Here is a 12,455-nt window from a genome sequence, read left to right as displayed (position 1 = left end):
ATTCCATAAAGCATATTTACCTTGCTTTCAATCACTGCCTCTGTACATGCCTGCAGCATACTTAAATGATGAGCAAAGACCAGAAACTTCAGTTGTTCATTCTCCAGCAGCATTTTAATATAATCCTTTACTGCACCTGCCTAAAATATATAGTCATGTTGGAATCTTATTGTCATTGAGAAAAGGAAAGGCAAAGAGACAACAACGAAATACCAGGTATCTTAAGTTATAAAATAAAACCTTATAAATAAACAATTAACTTCTTTTTTAATATATGTATGTAATCAAATGTAGATTCAGGCTAAGAAAAAGCAAACGATGGAATCTATTGTTATTATATACTGGTTCGTCTACTTCATCATACTGGCTCATCAATTCCTGAATACATGAATTTACAATCTCTTAAGATTTGGATTAAAATGTTTTTTTGAATGGAAGTATTTCTACTTAACCATGATTAGGAATTCTTCAATTCAACCAAGACTAATGAAATGTCTCCTGGTTCCCTGCCTATTCAGCAATCCAATATACTATATCCCAAATTATATCCAGAGGAGCTGATTCTCAGAGAATCAGGTTGGTCTTTTGAAGGATTGTGTCATGCAGTACAAAAAACTAAGAAAAGTCCAGTTTGACTTTGCGATTACCGCTCAAACTTCCTGAAATTAACATTTTGTGTTAACAATTAAGTGCTGCTGCTAAGAATCATTTATTACTAGATAAATGTCAGAACATATATTTTTTATCATACAAAACCTTAAATAAAATATACTGTTTAACTACCTTTTTGACAATATATACTAAGACGAGGCAGTTTATGGACAAATTAAAAGTAGAATTTATTTTAGGACCAGTAGAGAATGACGAATGGTAAACGAAAATCTCCCACAAAGATCTATTCATAGAAACTTTTGCTGGATCTGGGCATCGTACAGATGGAAAAAGATTTCTTTCTGGTTTTCAAAATCTTTTTGTTATAAAAACTTGGATGCTTATAATCAGAATACCACTTTATATTATTTCCAATTCCCAAGAAATACAGGAAGAGGTGCCTTTTTTGTTGTAGCATCCTCTGGAATACTATCTCCTCCCCTTCCCCCAATTAATGTGGTGCCACCCTGACTGTGTTCTGAAGGTCTTTGGAAACATGGCTGTCTTCCAAGCCTTGGGTTGCGTAAGTAGTGTGCCTTCTGTATTTGGGAAGATAAGATGGTTGAATTTGTTCCCCCACCCAGAGGTTTGGGGTTTTCACAGGGGTGCGATTCAACTGGTGTTACTACAGGTTCGGTGATTATGTTTTGTGTGCGCATGCGGTTGAAAAAACAGCAAATAAAGGACAGTTAAGAGCCTGGGTCGGTGGGTGGGCCAAACAGCAGCAGACACAGAACCGGTTCGGTGTCTGCTGCTCTTCAGAGCTACCAGTTCTATAGAGCTGGGCAGAACCGGTAGCATCCCACCCCTGGTTTATCAGTGCTACTATCTGTCTTTTGCTGGTATTGTTAATATGCACCACTCAAGAATTGTTGTAGAGCTGGGCAGCCTTGCAAATTCAAATCAGTAAACAAATAAAATGAGCATCTTTACCCAGCTGAGCGTTATGTCGTTAGAAAAAGCAGAAATAGCTACTACATTTTAACAACATTCACAAAGCATTTCGGGATTACCTTGGCAATGGCAGTCTGCTTAAACATACGTGTAATTAGACTCATCACTTGGACAAAGTCATCTTTAGTGGAGTCTAAATTTGAAGCCCTCATTAACTTCTCCCACTCTTCAAAGCTAGTATTTAATTCCTGCATAGGAGGAAACAACATTTAGAGGCTAAAATGCGAAAAGGCAAAACAATTACGTTGTCTCTGAATCATTACCATGTTTTCTCAATAAAGAACAATAGACTCTAACCTTTTCTGCTTAGCTATGTCAATGCAATGTGTGGTCATTGATAAATTCCTATCATGTATGGAAATTTACTAAAAGACTGAGAGAAAAATAACAAAATAGGAAGCATAACTCATTCTATTTCAATCATAAATAAACCATTTTTTGAAAATTTTTAAAACTTGAACACTATTTGAATCAAAATGGCTACATAAATTGTTTCCCAGTCCTGTTTTTATATTATCTTGCTAAAATACTTCTTTGTGTACGTTACTCAGATAATGTATTGTGTAGTCATGAATACCACAATATTTTAGAAATGTAAAGGAATCAGAATGCACCTCATTGTACTGTTTTTTTCTGTGATGTGCATATATGCTGCATGCTTTTCTGAACATGCAATGTAAATTTTATTATTCAAATTTTGGCTACTGGCTATAGTTGCTAGGGCTGTGTGGGCCTTTGGATTTAAGGAGAAAAAGGGGGAAAGATGTTTTTGGAATCCGTAAGGACACTCATCCAGCACCTGCCAAAGAATTCCTGGAAATTACATAACTGCATTTTCTGCAACTAGATTATCCTGGGAAAATGCATATTTTCTACACTATTTAAAACAGAGCCTCGATCCTCGAGTCCACATTCTATTTATCATCAGCACTTTATCAGAGTTTCCACCACAAGATAATATTCCACTGCCAGTTTAGCTGTTTCTATTAAGTCAGAATAATGTTCTATTTACCTTGTATGACCTCTTCTTTTACAATGAACCAGTCAGGTTCCCTATAATAGCAAAACTGAATAGAACTACTCAACCTGTGCAACCACTCAGTGATAACTTTTGGAACATGGCCATGCTTCTGTATACTTCCCAAAGTCATTATACCTATGAAAATAGATCATGATTGACGTATTTCTCATCATGCTAATATCAGCTTACTTTAACAGTATTTTTAGGAAGATCAAAAGGTATCCGTTGCCTAATTTTAGGTGGCAATTGTGTTAAAACTTCACTTTTCATTCGCCTAATCATTACGTTGCTAAGTAATTCATGCAGTTCATCTAAATTTGAAGCTCCTCTGCAGTCCCACTGTCGTCTTTTACCAAAATATCTGGAACAAAAACAATAAAAATAGAACAGATAATTTAAAACACCGTAACATTTATTTCTTATTAAATTAGATATATATCTTCATACGAGCTTCTTTCCAAAGGAGACAAATAAAATATACCCACGGCATTCATCCAAATCTTCAATATTTTTATGATACACATTTAAGCTAAATAGCAAAGTTATAATTTAATATAGTGGGTTCAAATAGTACGTTTGTTTTGCCTGTATATTTTGTTTCTAATGGTAATAAAGCTATGACAGCTCAGAAAGTCTCGAGTCTGATGGTGTCCCACAGTTCTATGACTCAAATCAAAGCAGTAGAACAGGGATCACCAACCTCTGGGCTGCAGCCCACTACCAGGCCGTGGCTATTCGCAACTGGGCCGTGTGAGCGTTGGGCTGAGGGACATGCATGCGCAACTCAACTCACATGAACAGCATGTCACACACCAACACACACACACACACACACAGAGTTCAACTTGGGCAAGTTGAGTTACATGCACATGCGCGCCACCTGATGCTCACGCAGATTGGGCTGCACGCACATGCGTGCGCACTGGCCCAGTGCTAACGTGGCCCTGGTTCCTCTCGCCTTCCCCTCAGCCAAGCCGCCAAACTGCAAAGGTTGGGGACTGCTGCAGTAGAATATGTGACGAACCAGTGCATTGATATAGGACTGTTTGGAAATAATCCTGGACAGAATGTTTCCAAGCCACAATAAAACCCCAAAACTACACATCCAGAAATCCCATCCATATGAGCACTATATGAGTTATGAGCGAAAAGGGAGAAATTTTATTTTGTAAAGTTTAGACTTACACATTTTGTACTGTGAAGTTATGTAACAAATTAACTAAACCTTTTCTAGTATTACCTTGAAGTAATAAAAATAAACTTTTTAAGCTAAGGTTTTTAACAGGTCTGTTATTTCCTCATATCTGATAACAAGTAATGCTTATTGTTAGTACAATAAATATTGTTCTTCCAATTATTGCATACTGGAACTAACTTCAGTTTACAAGATTACATCATGATTTTTCCCTTTCCATTCAATCATATCTGATTCTCAGAGATTGCTTGGACGAATCCCTGAAGTTTCCCTGGTTTTCAGAGATGGTTTGCCACTGCTTCCTTCTTAGGGTTAAGAGAAAGTGACTGGCTCCATTGGCTTTATGTCTAAGGTGGGAGTAGAACTCAACTCTCCTGGCTTCTAGTCTTATAGCTTAATCATTATACCAAATTGAAACTGTTCACAATGAATACATCTATGTATAAAAGGATGAAGAAGTCACTACCTGACATATGCATTGCAGTATTTTTGTGCATACTCAGTCCATGTGCCAAATTTCTTTGGACAAAGTGCTTCAAGTTGCATGAAAAGCTGTTGAAATACAAGAATAAATATTTTTAAAATGCCCATTAAGTCAGAAATCCTAACTGAAACCCACCTTCAGTCCAGGACATCTCTTACTAGGACTTCAATCAGTATAACATAATCTATTATTGAGGTAAAATCAATGGTACTTCCCAAAACAGCATCAGTAATGTCTGAGGTGCATTACTGAACCAGCCTTTTTAGTCCAAAATCATTTTAACAATTCAAATTAAACCACTCTTCCCTCCTCTTAATTTTTTCCCATCACTTTCAAGCATGCATTAACTCTGGAGTGCCAAAACATGCAGTAATTATGATTGTAACAGACCATTATTAAAAATCGGACATCTAAAGGAACCCTATGTTTACCACTAATCAGAGAGAGAAAGGGAATTTGAACACGCAAGGGATAGAGAAGCCTGAAGACCCAAAGCACATCCTCACCCACCCATAATTGTTTCACCATGGCATGCATTTCATAGGTTTTGAAACTTAAAAGTGATTTTCAGAACCTCTTCAGGTCTTCCTAATGCAGGAGTTCCAGTGAGGAGAATAGCTCGAATAGCATTCTGTACAATAGGCAGCAAAATCTTGCTACGAACTGCATTCCTGGATTTCATGTAATGGGACTCATCAATTATGACTACTTTGAATTTCTGTTTGCATAAAGTATCTATTAAAACATGAGCATCTGACGTTAAGAGGCCGTAACCCAGGACAGTCACTTTGCTTTTAGGTATTTGCCTAGAAAATGGAAAAGAACAAAAAAAACAGTGACTAAACTATATTCACATTAATTTGTAACTACCTATTGCTTGAATGTATGCCTCATGCATAATTTCATTTATATTTAAACAAGTTTTTAAACTATCAACTCAAAGGGCTTCAGAAAATTTACAAGTATAAAAAACCAAGTTGCTATTAAAAATCTTAAGTGCCAAGCGCTTCTTTCTTTCTCTTAAATGGCCAATATTTATTAATCTCTTTAAGGTGATCGCTACTAAGGCATAAGATGAACTGAGGTGGGCTCAAAAGCATCGTTTCAAATATGCCACTAATTTCTTTAAAACAAAATTGAGTAAATTGAATCAGTTCATCCTACGATGAACAGAATAAATAGTTACCAAGGTGATCGTCATAAAGAGCTATTTTTAAATAGTAAAAAAACAAAAATAATTTTAGCCAGTGAGCCTGCAAAGTCTCCAGATTACGTGTGGGTGAGTGTAGGTGTGAGAGTTGATACTAACTGGAAAGCTGAGAGGGCAGCGGTGTCTAGGACAGGGGTGTCCAACCTTGGCAACTTTAAGACCTGTGGACTTCAATTCCAGCTTTGCTGGCTGAGGAATTCTGGGATTTGAAGTCCACAAGTCTTAAAGTTGCCAAGGTTGAACACCCTGGTCTAGGATAGTGCTTGTATCAGCAAAGCTGGCTGAGGAATTCTGGGATTTGAAGTCCACAAGTCTTAAAGTTGCCAAGGTTGGACACCCCTGGTCTAGGATAGTGCTTGTATCAGCAAAGCTGGCTGAGGAATTCTGGGAGTTGAAGTCCACAAGTCTTAAAGTTGCCAAGGTTGGACACCCCTGGTCTAGGATAGTGCTTGTATCAGCTTCCCCTCATGTTTTGGTGGTTCCAAAGGGATGGCTAAGAGTTCAAACATTTAAAACATAGCACCCCAATTTGGGAAGCGAAGAAACTCATTGTGTGTTTGTAGAAACCGGAGTCTTCAACCCATTATCTACAGCAGCATGCACGCCCAATCCTTTTAAGTCTTTGAAAATCAACACAATAAGGAAGAAAACGAGTACAGAAAAGGATTTTTTTTTTTAATTGCAAGATATAATTAATATCAACCACACAAACAAGAGCTTCCTATCTCCCTCCTCTCACCTAGTAACCATCGCTACTGACAAAGAATGCTTTCCACTTGCTTTTTTTAGATTAACAGTTCAAGCCATTGTCTGGCCCATCTCTTTTAAAAACTCAAGAAAAAAATATTCAGATTAGAAAACTGTATGATATAACCCCAATCAGGGCCTTAAAACAAGGGGGGGGGGGGAATAACACAGCTCATATTCTGTCTTCCAGCTTATTATGTTGTTTTTGTATTAGCGCTCCAGCATTGGGAAGAAGTTTATTAATTCCAATTCTTCAAAACAAATGTCAGGTTTTTTTCCATTTTCTGTTGTAAGAGCTGAGAGTGTACGTACCGTCCTGTCTAATAAGAAAGGAGATTAAACCATCTGGTACCCACTTCAAAAATAATGCCATTGCTAATATATCACTCACCAAATGTCAGTTTTATTTTGTACAACGATGATATCCTCTGGACAGAGGTCTGGAATCCATTTTTCCATTTCATCAACCCAAGGGTACCTCAGGGATGAGGGCACCACTATTAACAGAGGCCATTCATTTTTATAGTGGTATGATACAGCTATTGCTTGGATAGTCTTCCCCAAACCCATCTAAAATGCAATCAATTGAAAGGAGAAAAATGCACTGTTCGTGATAGGACTTCATCTAAGGGCATAATTAGATACAGATATTCTAGGGTTGTGCAACAGTAGCTGACCAACCTACCAGCTTCAGTACGAAATAATGGTGAAGTAATCAGTGTTTCTACTTGTGCACGTGAGTAACAAAAATTACATTTGTCCCTTAGCACTCTAGTCATTAAGCTTGGGACACCCCTTTGAAGATTTAAACTGTATGATTGTGTTTTCACCATCTTAAATGGTTTTGTGTCATCTGCAAATTTGGCACACTCAGTTGACAAGCCTAATTTTAAATTGTTTACAAACTAGTACAATAACTATGAACCCAAATCAGATCCTTGAAAGGCTGTACTTCTTATCTCCCTTCATTGTGAAAATTATCCTTTTATTTCAACCCTTTGTTAATTGTTGCTCAACTTGTTGCCAATCACTCAGAAGACTCTCTTGCAATTCTATGGCTGTTTAACTGGATATAAGTCATTGGCTACAAGATTGGCAGCAAATAATAGATAGATAGATAGATAGATAGATAGATAGATAGATAGATAGATAGATAGATAGATAGATACTAGTATGTAATTAAAAGACTGTATGTATGTATGTATGTCATTCAGCTTTGTTCGGGTATTTTCCCATGTCATTATAGTTGTGCTTTTAAAGTTGTAGCAACGTTTCGGCAGAGACTCACAGACGAATACAATACAGAAGCCTGATGATGGCAGATGAAATTCTGCCGAAACGTTGCTACAACTTTAAAAGCACAACTATAATGAAAATAGGAAAATACCCGAACAAAGCTGAATACCATACATGTAAGTACCCGCAAAAACTTAAGAAAACACACACACACACACACACACACACACACACACATAGAGAGAGTGTTCTTTTGTCATCTTCATTCACACTATTGCTCTAAAACTAAACCGGTGTTATTGTAAATGTGGTAATTGAGTGATAATGAATACATTCATGAATATTTCTCCAGTGAAATGAACCATTCCTTCCACAATATGTGTAGCTAACAAAATCAACAAAATAAATGTGCATTCCACTGGAGGCATCAAAATTATTAAGAAAGCAGCATGCCTATTCTTCTCCAAATTATTTATTTATTTATGTGCTGCCCAACTTACCCAGAGAAGACACTGGGTGGCTTACAAACATTATAACTACTACACACTAAAATAATAAAGCAAAATATAACAACAGTAATAAATATTGTTAAAAGATAGGGAGGAGGGGAACCAAAGTACACAGCGAGGGGTGTAGTCTTTCCTAATCCAACATCACCTTCAGAATGGTGCACCTCCATTGGGGTCCCAGGCCAACTGGCAGAGCCAGGTCTTTGGGCTCTTATGGAAAGTCAAAAGGGTAGTTGCAGATCTCACCTTGGGGGTATGATGTTCCAAAGGACAGGAGCCTCAACAGAAAATGTTCTTCTCCTGGGCCCCATCAGCCGAACTTCCTTGACTGACAAGGTCTGCAGCATGCCTCATCTGGCAGCAAAGATGGGGTGGGCCAATCCCACTGGAGCGAGACAGCACTTCAGATAACTGGAGCCATGCCATGAAAGGCATTAAAGGTAATAACTAATACCTTGAACTGTGTACCCAGAGGCAAATCTGCAGCCAACGTAGTCTGCAGAATAACAGTATAACATCGACAACCCTAGAAGTCTCAAGAACTGCCCATACCCAAATTATGGCATTATTGTTGTTAGCTTATTAAATCTGTTATAGCAACCACATTCCAAAATACTCTTGGGCAGGCACTATTACTATTAATAGTAAAGTACATTTTGGAAAGGACTTTAGCATTTTATCTTGAGTTTAAAGCATCTGTCGCAGGTTGTTTTTTGAACTAAAAATAACCGGACTGGCCCAGATTCAATAAAGACACAAAGCACTGGAAACTTGGTTTTTTTGTATCTCCCTTTAATGGCTAGGGAAGACTTTTATTTCACAAAAAAAAGAGAAAATTATGTGCCTTCATCTATATCAGAAACCAATATCTTATAACTAAAGTTATATTTTATTTTAATTATTTTCTAAAGGCTATTATCTGGACTATATTCTTTAAAATCCACTTTTACCTTGTTTTCATATCTTACTATTCTGTATCTCTAATACACAGGTAGCCTCACTTAGCGACTCTAATTGAGATCTGCAATTCCACTGCTAAGCAAAACATCACGTGACCTCTCTGCAATAGCAGTCTGAGTTGCGCATGTTAAAAGAATCACCCGTGGTCATTAAGCTAGACATCACGGAATTGTGATTTACAACCTCCTGCCAGGATCCCAATTGACTTTGCTTGTTGAAGCAGGTTGCAAAGGTCACAATGGCAATCATTGTGCAGATCGTTGTGACTATCGTAAATGTGCAATAGTTGCCAAGCAACCAAATCATAATGTAACCATGGGGATGATAGTCATAAGTGCAATGTAACCATGGGGATGACAGTCGTAAGTGCATTGGTCACTTTTTTCAGTGCAGTTGTAACTTTCAACAATCATGGACAAATAGTCATTAAAAGAGAACTACCTCTGTATGTTTAATGTTGCCTCCTATATATCTTTTATCTTAAGAACTTATTGCTGGCTTTAGCATTTGCAGGTGATACTGAACTGTACCTTTCAGTATAATCAATCAAAATTCATTAAGGCTGTGCCCCCACCCCCGCTGTTTTTGCCTCCTGGAAGCAAAAATGGCCTCCCAGGAGGCTTCCCGGAGGCCCAGGAGGCAAAAAACAAAACAAAACCAGAGCGCGGGGGGATTGTGCAAAAAAAAAAAAAGAAGAAGCCACGCCCACCCAGTCACATGACCACACCCACAGAACCAGTAGTAAAAATATTTGCATCCCACCCATTTCATTAGGCAAGTTTTTATAGCCCTTCAAACTCTCTCCTTCCCACCCCCAGGTTTCCTTACTATAGGTATTAATACAGGAAAGTTATGTGCTTGTAAGGACTAGCTTCATTGTTAAGCATTTAGCACAGATGTGTCCAACCAGTGGCCCCCCATGTGGCCCTGGACAGCTAGTAATACAGCCCCACAAGATAATAAAAACTATTTCAAATAATGGAAGTTTGTTATTTATGTACATTAACCATATTATATATTTTATATGCGGCCCAAGATAATTCCTTTTCATTCAGAATGGCCCAGGCAAGCCAAAAGTTTGGACAACCATGGCCTAGCAGATATGGTGTGCCAAGTTAAAGCAAAACCAGGAAATATTTAACTGGGGATAACTGGGTTAATTGGGGTTAAGGCAAGAAGTTATTCTTCAGCTCACAAACTTAAGACACACGGCTGACAAAAGTAAATAGGAAGAATGATTTTATTTAAGCAGTCTTTCTTCCATGTGCTAATTAAAAATGTAGTTCAATCATAAAACAACTCTGAATATATCTCTATGGTTACTCTCTATATCACTATAATCTTTTCCACATAGTTCAATCTGTCTATCTGATTCTGGCGTCTGTTTTCTATTTCTGTTCTGTCAAAGTCTTGACTTTTGTCTTTGCCTCTCCTGCTGTGTGTTCCTGGCTAGGCTTCCTGGCTCTTCTCTTCCACAGCTTGCCTGTAGCTGAGGGGCACATCTAGAATAACTTTCCCTACACTTCAGGTCTGGGGAAAGGGGAAAAATGCCTTTCTCCCCATCTATCCTTTAGTTTTACTTGTTACTTTTACTCCTGGGGTTTGCAGTTTCTTGATTCAGTCTTCTCTTCACAAGACCTGTAGCTGCAGAGCCCCTGGGTAGCCATCTTGTCTTGTCTTCTGCTTCCCTATCTGTTTAACACTATTGCTTGAATGTCAAAGCCATGCTTTCATCCGACAGCGTTTTGATACAATTTGACAGCCTTAATTCTATGCCACGATACATCTCCTTTTGGTATAGGCTCTGTCCTAGCTCATATATTGCCAAGTGGGGTGGAAGCCCCAATAGCTTACTTTTCAAGGACTATGTCAACGACAGAAAGAAATTATTTCCAAATTCATAAGGAGGCTTTGGTGGCCGTTGCCTCGGTTAAACAGTTCCACGAGTTCCTCTCTAGCCATCACTTCCAGTTAGTGATGGACCACAAACCTCTCCTGGGTATCCTGTCTGGTGATCGGCAGAGTCCCCCTGTTTTGTCCCATAGGATGACCTGCTGGACATTATTATTACTGGCTGCCTATTCCTACACCTTGTCATACAGGGCGGGCAAGCACCTTGAACATGCAGACGCATTAAGCCGTTGCCCCTTGCCAGACAAAATCGAAGACCTCGCGCCTCCCTCATCGATACTATTGATTGACGATCATCAATTACCTGTCACGGCTGCGGACATTGCTAAAGCCTCATCTAACAATCTTATTCTCTTACAGGTATTGGACTGGGTGAGGAGGGGGTGGCCAGAAGGTTCTTTAGATGCCCCATTTCTACCTTTCAGAGCAAAGCAGCATGAATTGTCCACCCAGCAGGGATGCCTACTGTGGGGATGCAGGGAAATAGTTCCCAGCCACCTGAGACCTAGGATACTAACTGGTTTGCACAAGGGCCACCCAGCAATGGCCCGCATGAAGGCTTTAACCTGGAGCTATGTTTGATGGCCTGGCATAGACTCTGACATCACCACAAAGGTTAGAGTTTGTCAGGCATGCCAAGCCTTTAGAGCTGCCCCTCCAGCTGCTGTCTCTGGTGAATGGGAGTCTGCTAAGTCTCCATGGGCTAAGGTCCATATCGACCTCGCTGGGCTGTTCCAGGGCCGCATCTTCCTTATTCTTGTGGACTCATATTTTAAGTGGGTAAAGTTGAGCCTCATGCATTCTACTACATCAGATATGGTTATCAAAGCGTTAGATTGCCTTTTTGCAACCCATGGGTTTCCCAACATCCTAGTATCGGACAATGATCCACAGTTTATCGCAGCAAATTTTGAGTTGTTCCTGGCACACCGGGGCATAAGACATGCACTTGTTGCGCCCTACCACCCGGCTTCTAATGGCCAAGCAGAAAGCTGTAAAGGCTGCCAAGGAAGTGCTGGGGCGCTTAAAGGGCAAGGACTGGCATTCTAAGTTGGCAAAGTATCTGTTAATGCAACATGTTACCCCCATCAATCGTTCCCCAGCAGAGTTGTTAATGGGGCGGAAGTTGAGGAACCGTATGGACAGACTCCACCCCAGTTATGCCCCAATTATTCCCTTAGACTCTTTTAATGGAATTAATTTTCCAGGTTGGGGATTTAGTTTACGCCCGGAATTTTGTGGGTAATCCATTGTGGCTGCCGGGCAAAATAGTGGCAGTCACTGGGCCGAAATCATATAAAATAAGTTTGTTGGACGGCCAAGTTTGGCACCGACATGTAGACCATGTGAGAAGGCGTTGAGTAGACACCCCGGAGGACCTGGCAGATAGCGAGCTGGCCGGCACGCAACAACTGTCAACGAGCCTCCGCGAGAGGTCGACCCACCTTTCGAAGTTCCTCCACCTGATTCTGAGTCAGCTATGGAGAAGGGTCCAGCAATACCCCTGTCGACGACTGCAGGGCCTGCAAGTGATCATTCTTCACCAGCCAGGCAAGCCAAATTGCGTAGGTCCAGCC

At 39.5% G+C, this 12,455-nt stretch overlaps 1 protein-coding gene across 5 annotated transcripts in view; it reads right to left on the bottom strand.

The window, feature by feature from the left end:
* ZRANB3 (zinc finger RANBP2-type containing 3) overlaps positions 1-12,455 on the bottom strand; it is a 60,028-nt gene that overhangs the window by 32,143 nt on the left and 15,430 nt on the right. Inside the window, exons 1-7 of one of the 5 annotated variants that reach the window (XM_087920323.1) lie at positions 8,254-8,515; positions 6,654-6,832; positions 4,880-5,111; positions 4,288-4,373; positions 2,816-2,987; positions 1,665-1,793; positions 21-140 (exon numbers count right to left, since the gene is read on the bottom strand). In XM_087920323.1, the coding sequence (XP_087776449.1) occupies positions 21-140; positions 1,665-1,793; positions 2,816-2,987; positions 4,288-4,373; positions 4,880-5,111; positions 6,654-6,832 (918 nt within the window). In that variant the 5' untranslated portion in view covers positions 8,254-8,515. Of the gene's footprint in view, positions 1-20; positions 141-1,664; positions 1,794-2,815; positions 2,988-4,287; positions 4,374-4,815; positions 5,112-6,653; positions 6,833-8,253; positions 8,516-12,455 lie in introns of those variants that run through there. The other 4 variants (XM_026714608.2, XM_087920324.1, XM_087920326.1 and 1 more) reach the window with 4 other exon arrangements.

This window comes from Pseudonaja textilis, chromosome 1 (assembly GCF_049901715.1).
Source record: "Pseudonaja textilis isolate UNSWEBS1 chromosome 1, rPseTex1.2, whole genome shotgun sequence".
Taxonomy (NCBI): Eukaryota; Metazoa; Chordata; class Lepidosauria; order Squamata; family Elapidae; genus Pseudonaja; species Pseudonaja textilis.
Note: the sequence above shows the minus strand (reverse complement) of the source record. Positions and strands in the feature narration are given on the sequence as shown.